At 36.7% G+C, this 21,335-nt stretch overlaps 2 protein-coding genes across 6 annotated transcripts in view; both read right to left on the bottom strand.

Moving 5' to 3' along the window:
* Positions 1-8,293, bottom strand: part of LOC107757395 (cytochrome P450 2B19-like) — a 19,645-nt gene extending 11,352 nt beyond the window's left edge. The window contains exons 1-6 of the mRNA XM_016574863.1: positions 8,021-8,293; positions 7,692-7,851; positions 6,584-6,736; positions 5,885-6,045; positions 5,222-5,395; positions 4,869-5,010 (exon numbers count right to left, since the gene is read on the bottom strand). Coding sequence (XP_016430349.1) covers positions 4,869-5,010; positions 5,222-5,395; positions 5,885-6,045; positions 6,584-6,736; positions 7,692-7,851; positions 8,021-8,215 — 985 coding nt within the window. The 5' untranslated portion in view covers positions 8,216-8,293. The remainder of the gene's footprint in view (positions 1-4,868; positions 5,011-5,221; positions 5,396-5,884; positions 6,046-6,583; positions 6,737-7,691; positions 7,852-8,020) is intronic.
* Positions 8,294-9,225: 932 nt separating this feature from the next.
* Positions 9,226-21,335, bottom strand: part of tut4 (terminal uridylyl transferase 4) — a 32,461-nt gene continuing 20,351 nt past the window's right edge. The window contains exons 17-30 of one of the 5 annotated variants that reach the window (XM_016574855.1): positions 21,012-21,069; positions 20,821-20,924; positions 20,581-20,670; positions 17,757-17,870; positions 17,600-17,677; positions 16,581-16,758; positions 15,445-15,492; positions 15,247-15,329; positions 15,046-15,161; positions 14,821-14,975; positions 13,503-13,606; positions 11,955-12,453; positions 10,381-10,533; positions 9,226-9,328 (exon numbers count right to left, since the gene is read on the bottom strand). In XM_016574855.1, coding sequence (XP_016430341.1) covers positions 9,246-9,328; positions 10,381-10,533; positions 11,955-12,453; positions 13,503-13,606; positions 14,821-14,975; positions 15,046-15,161; positions 15,247-15,329; positions 15,445-15,492; positions 16,581-16,758; positions 17,600-17,677; positions 17,757-17,870; positions 20,581-20,670; positions 20,821-20,924; positions 21,012-21,069 — 1,863 coding nt within the window. In that variant the 3' untranslated portion in view covers positions 9,226-9,245. Of the gene's footprint in view, positions 9,329-10,380; positions 10,539-11,954; positions 12,454-13,502; positions 13,607-14,820; positions 14,976-15,045; positions 15,162-15,246; positions 15,330-15,444; positions 15,493-16,580; positions 16,759-17,599; positions 17,678-17,756; positions 17,871-20,580; positions 20,671-20,820; positions 20,925-21,011; positions 21,070-21,335 lie in introns of those variants that run through there. The other 4 variants (XM_016574857.1, XM_016574856.1, XM_016574858.1 and 1 more) reach the window with 4 other exon arrangements.

Here is a 21,335-nt window from a genome sequence, read left to right as displayed (position 1 = left end):
AGATAGCTTGATTTCAAACTTTGAATTGAATAAAAAAATGACAAGCAAGCAGTCAGTAATAAAATAAGAACAATTAAATATTACTAATGATAGCACAAATAAAAAATAACGATAGGCCTACAAATGAAATAAATTGCTTTTTAGTTTTTCAGGTAGGTCTAACAGTAGGGCTATTAAGAGATTTCGTTTTTTTTTTTTTACCAATTATCCAAATAATGTTTAGTCCTAGAAACATGTGAGCATAACATAGCGGTTAGCAGATCAATGAATGAGAAGGCAGCATTGCCAGAGCTGCCCATATACCACATCATGTTACAGCACAGTAGGGCTGTTGCAAACAGAAACAATACTGTACTATATAGAGGTTTCCTGTCGGCTCAATTTTTGAGTGGACTTTGCTGTTCCGATGAACGGTATATGAGTGGAGCGCTCACGTAGGCCATGAGCGACTGAGCAGAGCGCACACGCATAGAGTGGGATAATATGCAGAGCGACACACCACGTGAAAGTGAAACCTGAGCGGTGAACTAATTTTCGGCAGCCAGAATTTTGGTGCATCTCAAATTATTGGCGACATCAGAAATGGATATTATATAATACATGCTTTTTTTTTTTACATTTTAGCAATTTAAAAATATTAAAAAAGGATTTTTTACTTGGCACCCCTGCTCTCGACAGGCGGCACCCCGGTTGGGAAACACTGCCCTACATCACTGTCTTCACTGTGTTCTTTTGGAGCCACAGGACAATTGATTCTGACATCCTCGTTGAATTCTGTTTTAGGAATTTTCAACAAATTCTGTTCAAATCCCTCCTGCTTCTGCAAAGAGCATTACCATACTCGGCGAGTACTTCATACGATCTAGGCATGATCTCCTTCAGAACCTTTGCTTTAGGTCCCCATTTTCCATCACATCTTACTCTAACCAAATATTTACATTCCAGTGGGCGTAAAGGTCTTGCGGTTTTGTTGTATGCGACGTTAGAGCTGCATTTCCTAGGTGAAAACTGGTCTTTGTTTTGTAGCAGATGTTCAGCTGAGGGTAGCTTTGTCCTCAGCTTCCTACCCATCAGTAATTCTGCTGGAGACTTCCCACCTTCTAAAGGTGTTGACCTATAGTTCAAGATTGCAAGGTGAGGATCTTCTACTGCTTCAGCTGCTTTCTTCAGCAGATGTTTCACAATCTGCACTGCCTTTTTGGCTAACCCATTTGACTGTGGGTAATATGGACTTGATGTTACGGGTTCGGATCCATACTGCCTTGCAAACTCTTTGAATGTCAGCCCACAGAATTGAGGTCCATTGTCACCGACTACAGTGACTGGGATTCCATGTCTCGCAAAAATTGTTTTCAAATGCAAGATCACATGCTTTGCAGAGGTATGACATGACAACCAGGTAATCTTTCCCATTCAGTTGGAACAAATCAGCTCTGACTTTCCTCCATGGTTCACATGGTTTATAATGAGGTAAGAGTGGCTCTTTCTGCGGTTTGTATCGGTGTTGTTGACCAATCTCACAGCGCTGTACTTTTGACTCGATGTCTCTATTCACATAGGGCCAGTACATCACATCTCGGGCACGGCGTTTACATTTCTCAATACCCATATGGCCTTCGTGTATGAGCTCAGTCATTTGTTTTCTCTTTTTACTAGGGACTACAATCCTCCTTCCTTTAAGACGAACTCAGTCGATGACAGAAAGCTCATCTCTGACATGCTGATATGGGCTTGGCAGCGTCCCGTGTCCAGGTGAGTTGGGCTTACAAATTACTTCCTGTAATACGCTGTCACTTGCTGTTGCATCTGCAAACTCAACCTACTTCTGTCTTGACACAGGTATCTGGCTCACTACCCAATCCACATGAATTTGAATATAATTTTCCGTGCTGCTTTATCCAGTGTGACACAGACTGGCTCTGCTAAGAGCATTGTCCACTACCAGGAATTTACCTGGAGCAGTGGCGTGCACAGAGGGGGCTCGAGCCTCTGCCCCTTTAATCGCCGACACTAAAGTGCCCTTTCGGTCCGGTCTATGTGCCCCTGGACACACTACCAAGGGGGGACCCTCCACCCCGGACCGTGATTGTGCCCTAGCAATGTTGCTTAGCCCCTGCCCCTCCAGAGGTCTGTGCACACCACTGACCTGGAGTAAACTCAAATGGTACTTCTGTAAGCGCAACAGAAGATGCTGGATGCGTGGTGGTGCATCACCCAGGGCCTTTGCTGAAATCGCAAGAGGTTTGTGGTCGGTCTCTATAATCACTTCCCTGCCGTACACATATTCAAGGAAATTCTCGCAGCCGAAAACTACGCCTAATGTCTCTTTTTCAATCTGTGCGTAATTTCTTTCTGCTGCTGTCATTGTGCATGATGCATACGCTATAGGAAACCACTCAGTTCCAAGTTTTTGGAGTAATACCGCTCCAAGTCCGTCTTTGGACGCATCAGTTGACACTCTGACTGGTTTCTCCGGATCATAAAATGTAAGCACTGGCTCCATTATGAGGCTGTTCTTGAGCTTTTCCCATACTTGTGCATGGTGGTGCTCCCATTGCCATTCACTCTTTTTCTCCAGCAAGCTACGCATCGCTTTTGTGTTGGCAGAAAGCTTGGGTATTAATTTACTTATGTAATTGACTACCCCCAATGCTCCCTGTAACTCTGTTTTGTCTTTAGGCGCTGACATGTCAGTTACAGCTCACGTTTTTTCTGGGTCTGGCTGTATTCCTGCCGCAGATAGCTTATCTCCGAGGTAAGTGATCTCCGTCACTCCAAATTCACATTTTTGTCTGTTTAGTTTCAAGTTCTGACTTTTGCTCTTGTTTTAACACTTCACAGGAGTCTTTTGTCATGCTCATTTTGCGTTCTTCCCCATATTATTATGTCATCCAGGAATACTCCCACACCTTCCATACCATCAAACAACTGTTGCATTGTCCTGTGAAATACCTCTGGCGCCGAACAGATACCAAAAGGTAAGAGAAGGAAACAGTGAACACCGAAGGGTGTATTGAAAGTACACAACTTAGCACTTTCTTCATCCAGGACAATTTGGTAGAAACCTGACGATGCATCCAGTTTAGAGAAATAACGTGCACCTGACATTGTGCTTGTTATGTCAGTCTTTGTTGGCAACTTGTAGTGTTCACTTTTAAACCACTTATTTAAATCTCTTGGATCTATGCAAAGTCTTAGATTTCCGTTTTTCTGAATTTACCCACTCTGTTGGCTCCTCTATTTTTCTTATTATTCATTTCCCGATCAAAGATTGCAATTCAGATCTCAACCTTTCTTTGAGGGCAACTGGTACCTTCCTGGCTGGATGTATGACTGCTTGACGATTTTCTTTCAGCTGTATCTCGTGTTTGCCTAGTAGACAACCCACACCTTCAAACACACTTGGTACTATCTTGTTAACACTAGTTACCATCTCATTCTGTTTCTCAGCAGTGTCACTCTGTGTAACTGCTTTACTGTTTATCACATGCACTCTCTTTATGAGCCCCAAGTTTTCACAAGCCTTCAGCCCAAATATAGGCTGTCTGTTACTCTCTACCAGCACACACACACACACACACACACACACATTACATTCACAGACTGTCCTGTTTTTGATGTCAGTGTGATCCTACATTCCCCATTTGTGGGAATCGGCTCATCATTGTAAGTTCGTATGCTTATTTTTCTGTCATGCACGTTTGGCTTCTTTCTCAGTCTGTCGAATTCTCTCGTTGGCAGAAGGTTCAATTGTGCGCCGGTGTCCAGTTTAAAGGGTACAGTCACTCTGTTGACATCTAGATGATCTATCCACTCGTCCTTGGTGCTCGCTTCCTCCACCACAGCCTCCACGAAGAACTGCTCATCCTCATCATTGCTGTCGCTGGTGTCCTTGACTCTTTCTACAACTCAAACTTTTTTTTAGTGAAGCAGCATCTTGCAAAATTATTTTTTCCACCACACTTGTGACAGTCTTTACCATAAGCCGGGAATTTCTGTGGTGCATGGTTGGTACCACATCGGTTACAGTCCTTGTTGTTCTTTTGTCTTGGTTTGCAGTGTTTTTCTTTAACAGTTTTCTTTGTGCGTTTGCGCACGACATCCATTGCTGCTGCAGGCTCGCTTTCTGCGTCGAAGGATTTAAATTGTACGTTCGCTCTCTCTGATGCTTGGCAGATGCAAATTGCTTTATCCAAAGTCAATTCAGTTGCCCCGAGTATCTGTCGTCTTAGTTTCTTATCCAGGTGCCAATGACTATTTGATCCCTGATCATCGAATCAGACAAACTCTCAAAGTTGCACGATTGGCTTTTCAGATGTAAATCTGTCACGTATTGTTCAATAGTCTCTCCTTTCTGCATCCGATTACAAAAAACATAGCGTTCATGTTTCGTTTTTCTTTGGTGTACAATAGTCCTCAAACTTTGCCATAACAACATCGTACTTATCTTGCTCTTCCTCAGAGAACTGGAACGTGTTGAAGTCATCTATCGCAGATCGGCCCGCCACCGTGAGAAGCAGCACAATCTTCCGGCAGTCATTATCCCTCTCCAGCCCCGTCGCTAACAGGTATAGCTCGAAGCTCTGCTTGAAGGATTTCCAAATAGCATGGACATTTCCACTCAAATTCAGCTCGTTTGGCTGTCGGATGCTATTTACACTCATTTTGTAAACTTTTTATCTATTTCTCCTGGTACCATGTTTCCTTTATATTTTGCACAGATCATCGACACAGGAACACCGTTTCACATGCTATCAGCATAGTTTTTATTTGCTTGCACAATTGCCTTGCATTACTCAAAACATTAGTACCCCCTAGTGGCACTCATCAGTACAGGCACCATGCTTTACTGTTTAAGATACAAGTACCTTGTACATGTGGGTTTTGAGTCAAGTAGATGAGCCCCCATCTGATGGTGGTCGCTGTGGTGTCGGTTCCAGCCAGAAACAGGTCAGCTACTGACATAACCATGTTATCCTCATGAAACGTTGAGTCCTCGTTGGACTTTTGCTACTCCAAGGCAAACAGAAAGCATTTCAGTTTATCCAAGCATATTTAGTTCCCTAGCAGCTTACCATGATTTCACCGCTAGACTATTGTTAGTCCTGAAACAAAAACCCCTCAACCACTCAGGGTTAGGATTGGGAATGAAGCTCCCACTAACTACCATCAAAGAGTGGATTATGAATGTTTTCATAGTGGTTGTTCATGATTATCTCACTTTCTCGATCTCTAGCAGGTAGGCATCAATGAAGTCCCGTGGACTGTCTGCATCCAGATTTTCTCTGTGCATTTTGACTGCTTCCCTGATGAAATCTTTCAACTCTTCTGCATTCTGATACATTTTCTGGTGTGGCCCTGGGAAATGTTTGATGATGGGAAGCAAGTTAAACACCTGGAAAAGAAAAAGGCTTTGCATAACTATGCTGCATCAATGGCAGGAGTCTCCAGTCCTGCTACTGGAGCACCACCTTCCGGCAGTTTTATGTTGCAACCTGTTCCTAAACACCTGCTTAGTTTCTAATAATCCTAAAGACCTTGATTAGTTTTTTCAAGTGAGGTTACGAGGAGTTTGAGCTAAACTCTGCAAGTAGTTGGACCTCCAGAAGCAGGACTGGACATCCCTAGTCAAGTAGTTTCTATTGTTACCTACAGCTTTATTGGACCATCCATCACATATTCCTTGGTGGTTTTGACAAACAAATACAAGAAGAGTTAAGAGAAGTTGAAGATTTGACATAGCATGAGTGACCTGTGGTAAAGTTTGGTAGAGTTTAACAATGCAATGCGTTGACAACCTATGGGAATGCACACAATGAAACAAGATCCACCTCCTGATCCATCTGGATAACAGGATATAGCAAAGCTAGGGACTTGCTCATACCTGTCCAACAAGGGATCCTGACTGAATGATATTCTCCCTCAAGATTTCCAGAAGGTATGCGAAGCGCTTGTTATCGTAGTCAAAACGATCCCCAAACACAATGGAACAGATAATATTGGATATGGCATTCTGTATTGCATGTTGGGGGTCAAACGGCTCGCCTTCAAGAAAGAAAACCATGTGTTAGTCTCTGGCAAGGACCGTTTTAATACTTTGAAGAGAATCTTGCCAAGTAAATTCATTAAAAAAACTATAACATCAAATCGGGTTTAATGACACTTGAAGCTAACCTAAATACTGAGGCTTGTGACCACCCCAGCAACAAGAACAAATAAATGTACTTGAAATGTTTTGTCCAATCATTACGTCCACATGCTTGCGTGAAGTAGCATGTTTAAAGTTTGTTTCTAACTAGTGTTGTCAAAAGACCCGGTATTTCACTTTTTTCATACTTTTATTACTTGTGGAAAAACTTGAAACAATTTTAAATAAGTATAAAGAATGGCATTGGTTTTGTACATTTCATTTTTGTTTAACGTTATTAATAAAAATGTTGTTCAATTAGCATGTTTTTGTGTTTTGCTTTGGTACCGAAATTGGTACCGAGAACCGTGGATTTTCACCGGTATCGGTACCGAATACTGAAATTTTGGTACCGTGACAACACTAGTTCAAACAGAGGCTAAAATACTCAATAACCTTCCAACTGGAGCATTTCAGGAACCAGGTAACTGCTTTCCTCTGTCACACGTTCCTCCACAGACTTCTTCCCCAGGCCAAAGTTCCTGAGCGTGTGCAGAGCAAACCGTCTCTGCTGCTTCCAGGAGTGGCCAAATGTGGCCATTACAATACCTTACAGAGAGAGAACAGACCTTCAGAGATACTTGAAAATACACAGACAAGTTGAACAAAGAAAGACGATTAAACAACTTAGATTCACAGGTCTACCAGCCTAAAATCTTGACCAAGATGGTCTAAAAAGTTGACCTTGGCATCATTGGCTGACAAAAGCCCACAGACAAGCAAATCACTTGAGGCCCAGATCCAGTTACAAAAATCCATGTAAGAAGCTGGTTTTACCTTCATTTTCCAGCAAGGTCTCTATTATAACGCCATAGTACAAACTTTATAATGAAGAGCCATTGGTTACGGCACCTATTGACAATATTTAAATTAATTCACTTTTTCAATTTTCAATTTAAATGTGCAGTATGTAATATTGACAGCTAGCAGTTGAAATGGACAATGCAGTCCAAATTCAAAATACTGTTTTTCCCACCCCCTCCTCCTAAGACTCAACGGTCATGCGGGTTGCCAGATTGAGGACAAAGGAAGGCGACAAGCCTTATACTGCAAGTTGATGAGTTGATTTATCCACGCTTTAATGTGCCTCTGGTCATAGAGCTTTTTAGATGGATGCTGAGGGTTTTTATGTCGAGTAGAATCTGTGATCTCTGACCCAGTTTGTTTCATTTGCTGGCTTCCATATGCAATTTTTTTCTGCCAACTGGCAAACCGGGGTGTTGAAATACTATTGGGAAAATTGGCAATGGGTTTAATCACAAACCAAAACAAAACAGACATACCGACATGGAACACACATTTCAAAATAGAATAACTAGCTGTAGCATTTTTCGGAGAAACCGGTATGTGAATTTAGCATGTTTTCTTAATATCTACATATAACATTATTTTTATGCTTTAGTACAGTCAAAACAAATTACATACAGCACTTTTAAAATTTGTATGTTCAAGTATCCTACAACACCAACATTTTCAAATGCACTGTCAGTAGTGTATTACTGACCATATCCTTCAGTGATCCAGATTAGCAGTGGAATAGGTGGCCTTCCAGAAAAAGATGAAGCATTTTGGACCAGGGCTTCCTTCATGACCTCGATTGTATTGAGGAATATTGCTGGCTTTCTCCCAAGATAGACAGTGGTCATCTCTCCATACTGAGATAACTGCTCAGAGAAGATTTCACAGCATTTAAATACAACTAAGGTGGCTTAGACATTGTCTCACCTGTGAATGAAGTCAACATAGCACGTCCATTTTACAGAGTAAGATGAACATAAGACACCTTTCCACAAAAACAAAGCCCCTATACAACAAGTTCAAAGAAAGACTTACTGATCTTATGAACTCCATTGGGTTCTTTAAAAAATATGGTATGGTTCCCACAAAAGGCAGCGGTCTGGGACCAGGTGGAGTTTGAGTTCTGTAGGAATTAATCCTGAAGATTTCAAACAGAACTATAAAAATAAAACTCAGAGACAGAGCTATGCCTACAGAGGCCAGATCTAGCTTCATGAGAGTCGTCCACATGCTGATAGACACATTTCAAGACAAACACAAGAGCAGCTGATGACCGTGTGCTTTATAAAAACAGGGCAAAGGGGGAGGACACAGTGGGGGTGGGAGTTTGACGTGCCTGTTCATGTTTTTGTATGGTTATGCTAGTAATTCCTGCTAAGGTTCTAACCAATCAAGACAAAGAACAAAAAAACCATACTCCTGCACAACACTCATTTTCCTTTTATAAACACACTAGCATGAGTAAATGGACCTAAGCAAAGTCCACTCACTGCAAAGAGGAATAAACATGCTGCAGAAGACAAGTTGTGCAAGTTTAATAAATAACTGACAAGTTCAAAGTTCTCTACTACCATGTTCATTGTTGACACTAAATCTCAGCACAGCCAATGGATATTCTACACCCTAATCTTGTCTTTATTAATGAAACTATGCAAGAGGTCTGGAAAGGGATGTAAAAGTGACGTAAAAGGCATTGAAAATGCTTTTAGCTCAGATTGTTGCAGTCATGCGATACCTGACATTTTTAAACAATAAAAAAATATATAAAAAGGCAATTAAAAAGATATATAAAAGGCAACACATAAGCATGTTGGGTTTGCTTTTTCTTTATTTTTTTTGGTCTTTTCTTAATTTTTTTCTGCTCTTTTTTTGTCTGTTTTCTTGGTTTGCTATAGGGAAGTTTTTGGCACTACATAATTGTCTTAGTGGGTTATGTTTGATTTTCCTATCTAAAGCCTTTGTCCTTATGCAAGCAAAATAAGAATACAGCTAATAAAAATAAAGTAAATACATTTTAAATCCTTATTTTACACATAAAATAAAAACACTTTTTTGTACCCCTCCAAAAATAGGGGCATTAAAATATTTGACATTTTGTATCACAAATCAATGTGATGATACACACAGAAATAAAAGGAAAATAAAACATAAAAACTGTACAAAAATGATAAAATTCATTTTAAAAAGTTTCCAAATGATGCAAAGTTAGTCTCTTTTTTTCTATAAGGACCTTGGGCATTGGTTTACAAAGTGTCTTTCTTCATTTCTTCTGTTGAATGTAGTTGAGATGGCCGTGCCGACCGTGTTGAATCAGCGGGTAATGTTGATTTGCCACCACAGAACCTGCAAGAGAGGCAAAAAAAGGCTGTTGTGAGTGGAAATGTTTCCTGATTTATCAGTGTGCACATTTGTGGCCTGTAAAAACCATAGAGAGGAATATTCAGAGTGTTAATGTCTATGGAAAACATGTTGCATGCATCAAATAGTTCTTTTAATAGTTCAAATAGTTATAGTTCAAATAATTTTGCATTCTGACATTAAGACAATTAAGCATGGATTCCCCTAAAAAAATAAATAAAATAACATGTTGGTTTGATTTTTTTCTTTTTTCTTTTAGTTTTCTTGATTTTTTTTTGTGCTCTTTTTTTTTTGGTCTGATGTCTTGGTTTGCTGTAGGAAATGTTTTTGACACCACATAACTGACTTGCTGGTTTTGATTTTGCTATTTTGAAAAAACAAAAAATTAAATTAAATTAGGCTTCATTTTACTTTTTGGGGGGTATTTGGGTATAAATTTTTAGGTTCTTTTGGGTATGATTTTCCTATCTAAAGCCTTTCTCCTTAAGAAAGCAAAATTGCATGAATGAATAAATAAATACATAGGGCTGCCCCCTAATAGTCGACTAATCGTTAGCAAAAAAAGCAGAAAAATCGCAGGGAAAAAAAAAAAAAGTAAAAAAATTCCACAGGCGAAGTCACGCAGTCTGTGATGGACAGATCGTTAACGGCTGGTCTATGTGGTAATACAGTAGGCCTACATCGGGCAGGACATCCAAACGCTCACCTATCATTCATCGACCTCAAATATGGCTTATCATCTGAAATATGTAAGTATTAGCAACTTTACATGTCCGCTCAATCTAATGTTAACCAAGAGAGATGTGCGGAGTGGAGCTGAACAGCAGCGTGCTCTCACTGCAGGACAGATGGAGGCGCCGGTGCGCTCACTTGCTCTTAAAATACTGGTCATTTTTGTTCATACAGATAAGAGTCTAACTGTCTATTGCACTCACAATAAAAACAAATCGCGCTTTTGTGAAATAATGAAAGCAAACAGGATGCGCTTTCTGCCGTCTCGGTCTCTGTGAACTTGAGCGCGAAACACCAACTGGTACCTTGTGAGATGAAGGGTTTGTTGGGCTGCTGCAGGTAGGGTGGCAGACGGTAGGGCATGAAGGATGGAGACAGCGAATACGGAGCAGCACTGCTGTGATCCCAGGACCGAGAGCCCTGACTCACACCGCCAAACTGAGATGGGAAATTAGGATCTGAGATATAGAGAGAGAAGTGAACACACAGCTCTGAACTAACAGACAGCAAAATAACAAACACAATTTTCAAACTGTCACACAACCATTATGAAACCACAAGCTTTCAGGTCACTAGTAAAACAAATATTCTCAGATTATGTAATCCGTATGAAACATGCATACAGGCGCAGCAGTACTGTGGAGATGACGAGTCAGTGTCGTCGACTTCATCTCTTAAACCGAAAACAAAGAAAGCACTAGTTTATAAAATTATTAAAATTTGCAAAATCAAGACTTTGTAAAAGAGCATAATAGGACCCCTTTAAACTAGTTTCAATAACCAAGGTTTTTATTAGACTGTGATTTCATAGGGTTATAGGTGAAACAGCTCTAATCAAGGGCAAGCCTAGTCTAGTAAAACCAGTTCCCAGTGTTTAGTCTAACAGCTGTGGAGTCACCCGGTGAACCCAAAACACCTGTGACACTTACCTGAGCTCTCAAACAGACACTGCACTGACTTCATTCATCTCTGAACACAACCATATATTTAGCAGCAAATAATGTTGAGCTGGATCTTATTCATCAGGATTTGATTGGATAGAAATACTTAAGGCTACTTCACTACTGGTTAATATTATTTTCCATACCCAAATAGCCTTGGTTACATGAGCGCCAAAAAAAAAGTATTTTTTTTTAATTTTCTAATTAATTTTATTTGTTTATTTTTTTGACATTTTGGTATTTGCCCCCAATAGCTCAAATTAATTAGTAATAACCAAACAGTATTTTTCTTAATGCAAAATCTAATTTCATATTAAAAAAGCAAAATGTAAAAAAGGGTCCTGAACCTTACAAATGTACTAATTATTACAAGTTACCAAAAAATAAAAAATTTTCTTTTGAATTACAGTAACAGCTGCAATTTCATTTATTTATTGCATTTTCTTAATGCAAAATACAACTTCTTGTTTGTTGTCCTTTTGATTTTGAGGATAAAATATTAAAATATTATCCTGACTAAATGTTTTTTTAAAGAATAATTTGTTCCGACTGTGCAAAATAAAAGACATTTGCTAATATTATCAGTTTTAATTTGTCGGTTATGTTCATTTATTAAAACGTAATTACTAAAATAACTAGATTACTTATTCATTATTTAATAATTATATTTAATAATAATAAGAATAAGAATACATTTTTCCATAACAGCATTAAAAAATAGACAATTTTATACCGTGGCATTTACTTCGATATTTTTTTTTTTTTTACTGTGACAGCTTAGCAACATGTTAATGTCAAAATTAATTGAAATCAGAATGCTATTTGCATAAAGCCTAGATCTCCATAAGGAAAATCTGCTTAGAAAGCATTTCACTAGGTTTTGAAACCGAGCGACAGACACACTAACCAGTGAGTGTGAGCACCACGTGTGTGTGTACCTGTCTTGTTTACGGTGCCGTTCCTCACCAGTGGCCCCGGATTGAGATGGTGATTGTGCCAGGGGTGCCCCCTTTCTCTGGCGGGGCCGCCGCCCACTCCACCAGCCGCCCGTCCCGTCGACGGCTGAGCGAAGATGATGCTGGGGTCGTTCAGGTTCATTGGGGCGGGGCTCACTGGAGAGGACGGGTGGCCGGAGGCGGCGGAGGCCCCGGAGCCCTGGATGAGAGGGCCGTGGATGGGCCAGGAGGCCGAGGTGAGGGGCGGCTGCTGGGGGTGGGCAGGCAGGAGGCCCAGCGCCGAGAGCCCGGTGTGATACTGGCCCGGGTGGGAGTGGGGGAAGCTGAAGATGGGGAGCTGGACCTGGGGAACCTGCGGCTGCGGTTGGGAGGGTTTGGAGGTAGAGGATGCAGAGGAAGGCTTGCTGTTCTGCGGAGAGACGGATGCCTGGCTGTAGGGAGATGGCTGAGGGGAGTACGGAGGAGTCTGACGCGTATCAGACTGAAAGGAAACAGACAGAAAAAGCGTCAGTTCATCTAAAAACCATAATGAAAATATGAAAATTGATGTTCTGTTGCTGGGTGAATGATTTTTTGGCAAACAAAAAATTAAGCAAAACCTTGAATATCACAATTTTAATACACTTTTCATGCCAATACCATGCTAACATCTGTAAATATCAGCGTATATACATAATTATATATATATATAATTCTATATATTCAGTAAATACATAATTCTATATGTATATAGTTTCAATTTTTCTTAGACTATTTTGTGAAAATTAATTACTAATTATACTTTGTTAAATATAAATTCTAAAAAAATTACAAACAGAAATATAATTCATATATACAACATATCTAATTGCTAAATCATTTTTTTTGTGAAAAAGGTTAATTAAAAAACAGATGTATTATTTTTTAATTATAAATATTAATATAATAATTATTAATTTATAATTAATAAATTAATATAAAATAATATTTACTTTATTATACACACTATATAATTTCTAAATAATATTATAAATACATACTAACAGTCATCATTTGTATATTTACTGAAAAGTAAACTAAAATAATTAGATAATTATTAATATAATTACAAAATAAATAATACAACATAAATCTAAATACATATCATATAAATTAAATAAAAACATTTTTGTTTGTTGAAAATGGTTGAAGATTAATTTTAACTAGAAATAAATAATACATAGATCAAATATACATTTTTCAAAATTAAACCAGATTTTCAGAATCAGAATCAGAATCAAAAAGAGCTTTATTGCCAAGTGTGTTCACACACACACAAGGACTTTGTCTTGGTGTTAGGAGCTTCCGGTACAGAAAATACAAACAATTTTAACTGTACTTTTGTGACCAGTATTGTTTAGTCCAAACTATTTGGTTGAAATTTCATTTGACTGGCAAAAGAAATTAAATTCAAAGCATACAATAAAATACCAAGAAACATCAACTACTTCTCAAAGACGGTGGACCTCTATCACCCAGCCACAGCTGACAGTAGAGGGTTCTGGTCCTTACACATTCAGAGAGCTGCCTGGTCCGTCCGGCCCGATCCTGGACTGAAGCACCTTGAGGAACGGGGATGGACTGAGAGCTCGCCATGGCCCTGACCATGTGAGGGACTGGAAAAAATAGAGAGCAATCATAGTCAAATGCTTGTATATGCTGCCCCCTACTGGACACAGACGCATCAAGACTATTGTTTGTAAAGGAAAAAATACATAAAATCAAGTGCATAATAAAATCAGCAATGACAAAACAATATTAAATTACGGACTATAAAATTATTTTGCAATAACCATCCACATTTTGTGACAAAGAGTTAAGCTGATTTCTGTGAATGTGTGAGACTTCCGATTCATTAGCCACTATACTTAAGAAAAACAGTAAACAGTAAAGTGCAGTAAAAAGTAACACTATTTGCCCTACAAACCAGTCTTTTTATGATTATAATACATTAAAATAATATGATAACAAATACCAGTTCCACAGTATCAAGCAACATAAGCTATTTTGTTCGGCTAAAATAGCTGCAAGCAGATGAAACCAGAAGCCATGCACATTGAAGTTGAAAATGGTCCATTGCTTATGTTAAAAAATAATGTGGATTAATTCATATTTATCCATCTGTCAATTTTTGTACATTTTTATTTATGCATTATTAATAGTTATTATATTTATTTTTGCTTTTATATATGAAATATTCATGAACTATCTTATAAAAATGAAAAGTTGTGAATAGTAGTTAATTATTAATAGTGAAAATTAACTACTAAAAATAATTACTTAATTACAAATAAATAATTATATACATATAATAATAATAATACATGAACTGTATTTTTACAGTTTTTTAATGCATTACACATGCTAAATGTACTTAGATATTATATTAATTATATTTTTTTAAAAATTTTTTATACATTTTTAAATAATTATTCCATCTATTGTTTCTATCTATTTAGCTATCTAGCTATTTATCTGTATGCATATATTATGTGTGTGTGTGTGTGTGTGTATATACATGCATATATTATATTCTTTAACGTAGTTTAATGCATTACACATGTTAAATCTACTTGGAAACAACAGATAAAATATCTATAATATAAAACATGTATAAAATGAATTTTTAAAAATAGAATTATATATCTATACTCACACACTCACACAGATAAGATAGATAGATAGATAGATAGATAGATAATGCTTATTAGATTTATTTATTAAATATATTCATAAACTGTACGGTCTGAGAAATTCAGCTCTAGAGAGGCTGCATTAATGAACAAATCAGCAGACAGAAGAAACGACTGAATTAAGTTTTGAGCTGTACCTGGTCCTGGCGCTGCTCTCTGACGGAGGTGTTTGTAATCGGGACAGTCTCTCCTCACGTGACCCATATCACCACACTGAAAGCAGCGTCTCTCTCTGGGCTCCCTGTCCTCCTCCCTGATCTCCTCCTCACGCTCGTTCTCCTTTCTCTTCATTCTGAAAACAGACTAGATCAGCTAAGCACTTCGCTGTAAAAGGTAATCGTTTCTGCGTGTGTGAACAGCACCTGCGCCTCTTTGGGCAGTCCTTCATATAGTGGCCGATCTTCCCGCAGATCCGACAGCAGCGGTCATTAGGAGCCAGTTCTCCGTCCGTCAGCACCTTCGAGTCAAAGAAGTAATCCTGACAGAGAGACAGAGACACGAAGATGAAACGAGGTATGAAATGAAGGTTGATGGCGCTCAGGAGCAGTTTCAATGTGACTCACGGCCTCTGTTCCCAGCTGAGGGTAAAACGGGGTGCCAAACAGCTTCCTGCCGTTGATGAAGGCCTTCATGATGAAGTTAGTCACTACGTAATAAAAGGCAGAGAGAACGAGTGAGACATAATCCACCGTACATTTACTAGAACTGCTGTTTAGAGCAGAAAAACACAAAGATATGCGGAATGGGATAGTTTTGCTTACTTTTGCGAGAAACACCGGCCCCAAGATTGTGATTCAAGTCAAAGGGATCTGTTAAAAATAAACGTAAAAACACATCATATAACATTTAACATTGCTATGGGTCACGCAACACACTCTTGTTCGTCTTCTTGAAATTAAATATTGCAAAATATTAGAAGTCAAACTGTAACTGCCACATTCAGTGAAGTTACCTCAACATTGGCTAAATATACAATACTAAAAAACCTGATATTTTTTAAAATAATAATAATAATAATAATTATTATTATTATTAAATATACACCATTTATCTTTGTGCATTTAGTGAAACAATTATTAAGAATAATTAGATTACTTTTTAATATAATTATAAATAAAAATAAATATACATTATTGTATAATTATTGTATATTTAATCAAATAAAACCAAATATTACAAGTAATATAACAAAAATATAAATATTTACTGTATTTTAGTGCATTAAACATTTTAAAATGTACTTGGAAACAATGGAATACCTCAAATTAACATACACTTAATGATAAAATATAAAAAATTAAATTAATAAAATATAATAAATAAAAACAAAAATATAAACTATCAACTATTACTTTGTGTATTTAGTGAAAATTAACTACTTAAATAGATTTCCTATTAATAATTATAAATAAATAATATAAACAGGAGTGAGTATATATTAATATATTTAATTAATTACAAATGAATTCATAAATAATATAATAAAAATATATAAATTAAAAACTGAAATTTTTACTGTATTTTAGTGCATTAAATATTGTAAATCTATTTGGGAAAAAAAGGATGGGATAATTATAAAATACTATTATAAAAAATGAATTGAAATGAATACAAAATGTACAAAATGAAAATAGTACAAAATGAATAAAATATATTAAAAATATAATTCTAAAATCTATGCTTTTTATGATATTAGAATGAATTATGCATTCATTTTGGGCTTATGAAAATGGTCTTTAATTAAAAAAAAAAAAAAATTGAGAAAGGCAGATCTAGAGGTTGAATTAATTAAATAAACAAATGAATAAACAGAATAAAAGGAGTAATTCTAATGTTTGTGTATTTCAGAGCAGAGCGACAGCAAAGTTGCTGTATGCCGATAATGAGCGTTTCAAACCTTCGATTGCGATGCATTTGGACGTCCACTGTTTCTCAAAGGTGGTGAGGCGTTTGCGCTGGCGGATGGAGATGACGCACTCTTTAAAATCAAACTCCTCTGTGTAGAAGCGCAGCAGGCCGAGCCACAGCTCGCCGACCGTCTCCTTATTCTGATGGAGCTCTGGCAGATGCCGCCGCTGGACGCAAAAACACACACATTAAATAATGCACGCTCAGTGCACTTGAAAATGCATCGGAATGCATAATTTGTTTACAGTGTCCAAGTGAATAAACACTGAATATTAGAACTCAAACTAAAAGTGCATCACATTCAGTGGCGTTGGCTAAATATAATATCAAAATACATACTAATCATTTATTATTATTATTATAAATAAATAAAAAAATACAAGTTACTGTTTTTCTTTGCGTATTTAGTGACAATTACAACAACCTAGATTATTAATATTAGAATTATAAATATTATAAACAAATATATACTATCACAACGCATATTTAGTGAAAAGTAATTACAAAGAAATGTAAGTTTTTCTGTGCATTTAGTGAAAATTACTACATACTATCAGTTATGGAGCTTCTTTATTTTTTTTTGTAATTACTTGTCACTAAATAACACAGAAAATCCATTAACTGATAGTATGTATTTGTTTACTTATTATATTATATTATTTATAATTATAATATTAAGTAATCTAATTATTTTTGTAATTACTTGTCTCTAAATAACAGATTATTTTTGTTATAATTATAAATAACAAAAATATATATATTATAATTTATCATTTTTATTTGTGCATTTAGTGACAATTACTATAATAATTTGATTACTTTTATCATTACTAATAATACCAAATATACACCATCAATTTTTTGTTTTTGTGGATTTTCTGATGAAAAGTAAATATGAAATGGTTCATATCTAATAAACAATTAAATTAATGAAAATGGCACAATATAAGTAGAATGAAACCTCTTCAACGTACTGTGACAAACAAAACTGCATTATTGCCTGCTTACCAGCTCATTAAGATCATCGAAGAAGAAAGCGTTCCAGCCGTCCACCATCCTCTGAGGAACAGTGTTCCCAACGAATATCTGAAGAACACAATCATTCAGTACCATGGTACCGATATTATCAGTGAACCATCAGTGCTTCTGTGCAAGGGCGCTGTACCTCTTGTAACACAGGGATGACTGGTGGTTGTCTCTGTTGTAGGAAATACAGCACCATGAGGATGTAAGCATAGGAGGAGAGACTTCCTCTGGAGGCGTCGCCAATGTCACAGCGCTGCAAAACACACACATTTACATCCTTTTTCTCCTACTGTGCATGTAATCAATACTATAGCATACAGTAATTTCCTATGCATTCACATAAGGAGAAAATTTATCAAAGAGAGCAGTGACATGGTACACTAAATTTACACTTTATTATTAAATAACAGTTTTATGAGCTCTTAGTAACTGTATAATTAATAATAAGAAGAATTTTTCCTTCACCATTTTCTTCAATGTATACACTATTGTTCAAAAGTTTGGGCGAGTAAGATTTTTTTTTTTATGTCTATGAGAAAAAAAGTCTCTTCTGCTCACCAAGGCTGCATTTATTTGATCAAAAATAGAGTAATTACAGTAATATTTTACAAATTAAAACAGCTGTTTGCTATTTAGATTTTAAAATGTAAATTTATTCCTGTGATCAAAGTTGAATTTTCAGCATCATTACTCCAGTCTTCAGTATCACATGATCCTTCAGAAATCATTCTAATATACCGATTTGCTGCTCAGTAAGCATTTGATTATTATCAGCGTTGAAAACAATTGTGCTGCTTCATATTTTTGTTATACATTTTGTTTCAGGATTCTTTGATGAACAGAAAGTTCAAAAGAGGCGCCAGAACTGCAGCTGATAGAATGTGCGCTGTAGCACGATACAATGATATTTCTTCAAAAGCAGATCGTGGAGACATTTTAATCGTCCACGATCAAAAATCGTCATATCGCACCCCCCTAACTACCAAGTATAATCAATCTCACACACACAAACAAGCACAAGAAATCACTTCACACTATTAAGCGGCTGTGTTATGAACATGCAAAACTGTATCGCATGCGTGCTACAGTGGTAAATTTATTCATCGCACAGACCAGTTTTTTCGTAGCACGTGTGACATATATGTCACACTGTACAGCCCTGGTCTTGTCCTTCAAAATGCCCTGTCATTAGATTGCAATCGGATAAGGGGCGTTTGCATATCTATTCTCAGTATGGCAGCCGCAGTGGATGGATAGACTACCAAAACACGAACTAGCGATCTGAAACAATGGCCTTAGCACCCGAAGGTGTAGGGATAAGGTCCCGGATACGTCTTGCTTTTCCCGGGAGTCACAATTCGTTGTAGATTAACTTAAAGTTAGTGAAGGATAGGCGGAATCGCGCTGATTTTACTCCAGTCTTCAGTATCACATGATCCTTCAGAAATCATTCTAATATACCGATTTGCTGCTCAGTAAGCATTTGATTATTATCAGCGTTGAAAACAATTGTGCTGCTTCATATTTTTGTTATACATTTTGTTTCAGGATTCTTTGATGAACAGAAAGTTCAAAAGTTCAAAAGAACAGCATTTATTTGAAATCGAAATATTTCGTAACATTATTAATGTCTTTACTGCCACTTCTGATCAATTTAATGCATCCTTACTCAATAAACGTATTAATTTCTTTCATGCTGATTTGCTGCTCAAGATGCATTTCTCATTATCAATGTTAAAAACAGTTGTACCACTTAATATTTTAGTTGAAATAAAGATGCATTTTTTTTCAGGATTCTTCGATGAATCAAAAGAACAATTTGATTTGAAATCAAAATCTGTATCACTATAAATGTCTTTACTGTCACGTTTGATCAGTGTAATGCATCCTTGCTTAATAAAAGCATTTCTTTCAAAAAAAAAAAAAAAAAATTACAGACCCCAAACATTTGAAACATCAGAAAAAGAGTTTAATTAAAATGCAAGTTGAAATTTTGTAAATAAATTCATTCAAGTACAATTTTTGGTCTACTAAATGTTGAGCGTTTTTAGGAAGATGTAATAATCAAAAATAACGCACGTAATTTAAGTACTACTGCAATGTTAATTTCATCAACGAAGATGATGACGAAAAATATTCGTTAACAAACATTTTTTCTGTGACTAAGAGGAGACGTTGATGAGCTAAAACTAATATCTGATGATAAAAACTATGCCGCGTCTTCGTTAACAAGACGAGATGGGACTATAATGTTATTTGAGGACTACCAGACATTCAAAATACATCCTATAGGCTACTGTCTTCAGGGCTGTACGTTAACTTTTTTTTCACATAGCACTGGTGCTACAGAGGTTGAAAGTTTTGTAGCACAGGCCAAAAAGTTGTAGCACAAGTATAAATTCTTTTTCATAAATTATAAATATTATATATGAACAACTATAATTTTTATAAGTTGCTCCCTTTTCACTACTCTTAAAGGGATAGTTCACCCAAAAATGAAAATTGTCATCATTTATTAAAGTTTTTCCAAATTCAATCCTTGATTCAAATTTCCCATAAGCTTAATTGATTTGGTCTAAAGAGAGAAGAATTACTGACTATTTTTGTTTGAAGACTACATATAAAATAGCTACCAAAATAAATGATGGTAATTGCAGTTTGACTAAAAGTAATGACTAAAAGTTGACAAAAATGCAATGACTTTTCGTCGACTAAAACTATGAAAGACTCAAATTACTAAAATGTGACTAAGGCTATTAAGCATTTTCGTCTCAAGATAAAGACTAAGACTAAATAAAAATTTCCTGTCAAAATTAACACTGTACTACTGTAGATGAACTACTCACGCACATATTCCTTTAGCACTAGCTGTCTGAATGTGCATGTTTGAATATTGCAGGGAATATTTTACGCAACTATCTGCATTCTGTGAATTAAAATTACATTTATGATTTATTACTTACCTTGGCAAATACTTTCATAGTGTAGCCCAGATACTGCACACGAGGGTCTATAGCAGCGTATGTGGCCAGCATCCGGGTGTTGTGTTGGGCCTGACACACAAAAACAACATTCAAATAAAAGAAATAAATAAATAATAATAATTATAATAAAGTAGCCAATTTTTCATATAGACACACATATAATATATGATATGATATGATATATGATATAATATAATAAGAGAGAGAGTGTGTCTCAACCAGTGTGTTGTAGAGGCTGATGTCTCCCTCCAGTCCGCTCTGCCTGTGTTCAAACTTCACTATAGGCACTTTAGCAGTTGTGATAGGCAAAATATTCCTTAAACCTGAACCACACAAACAAATGAATCTGTCAGCGCTGAAGAATCAACTCTGATACTGACTTCAGTTTCACAAAATAAATCACTCCGTACCTGTGTGTTTCTTCAGCACCTTGGCTAAACCCTCAATGATCTCCTTACAGTTCAGCTTCTGCAAGAAAAATGAGAAAGTTAAACATCAGGGGCCGGTTGCACCAGCTGGACGTACACCCGGTTGTAAGACTAGGCTAGACGTAAAATGCGCTTTAAGTCGTGCGTAGAATTTATACCCGTTGCGCCATCTCGGCGTAGTGCTACGTCTGACACAAAATCTTACGCCTAGTCAGAGGTAGGTGTAAAGTGAAAAGTCATGATTTGCTCGGACATTATTCGTTTTTAGGATTCATGTCTGTTAGTTAATTATTACTGCAGACGTGA

This window comes from Sinocyclocheilus rhinocerous, unplaced genomic scaffold, assembly GCF_001515625.1.
Source record: "Sinocyclocheilus rhinocerous isolate Xijiao unplaced genomic scaffold, SAMN03320098_v1.1 scaffold3248, whole genome shotgun sequence".
Lineage (NCBI taxonomy): Eukaryota > Metazoa > Chordata > Actinopteri > Cypriniformes > Cyprinidae > Sinocyclocheilus > Sinocyclocheilus rhinocerous.
This window is presented reverse-complemented; position numbering and strand designations above follow the sequence as displayed.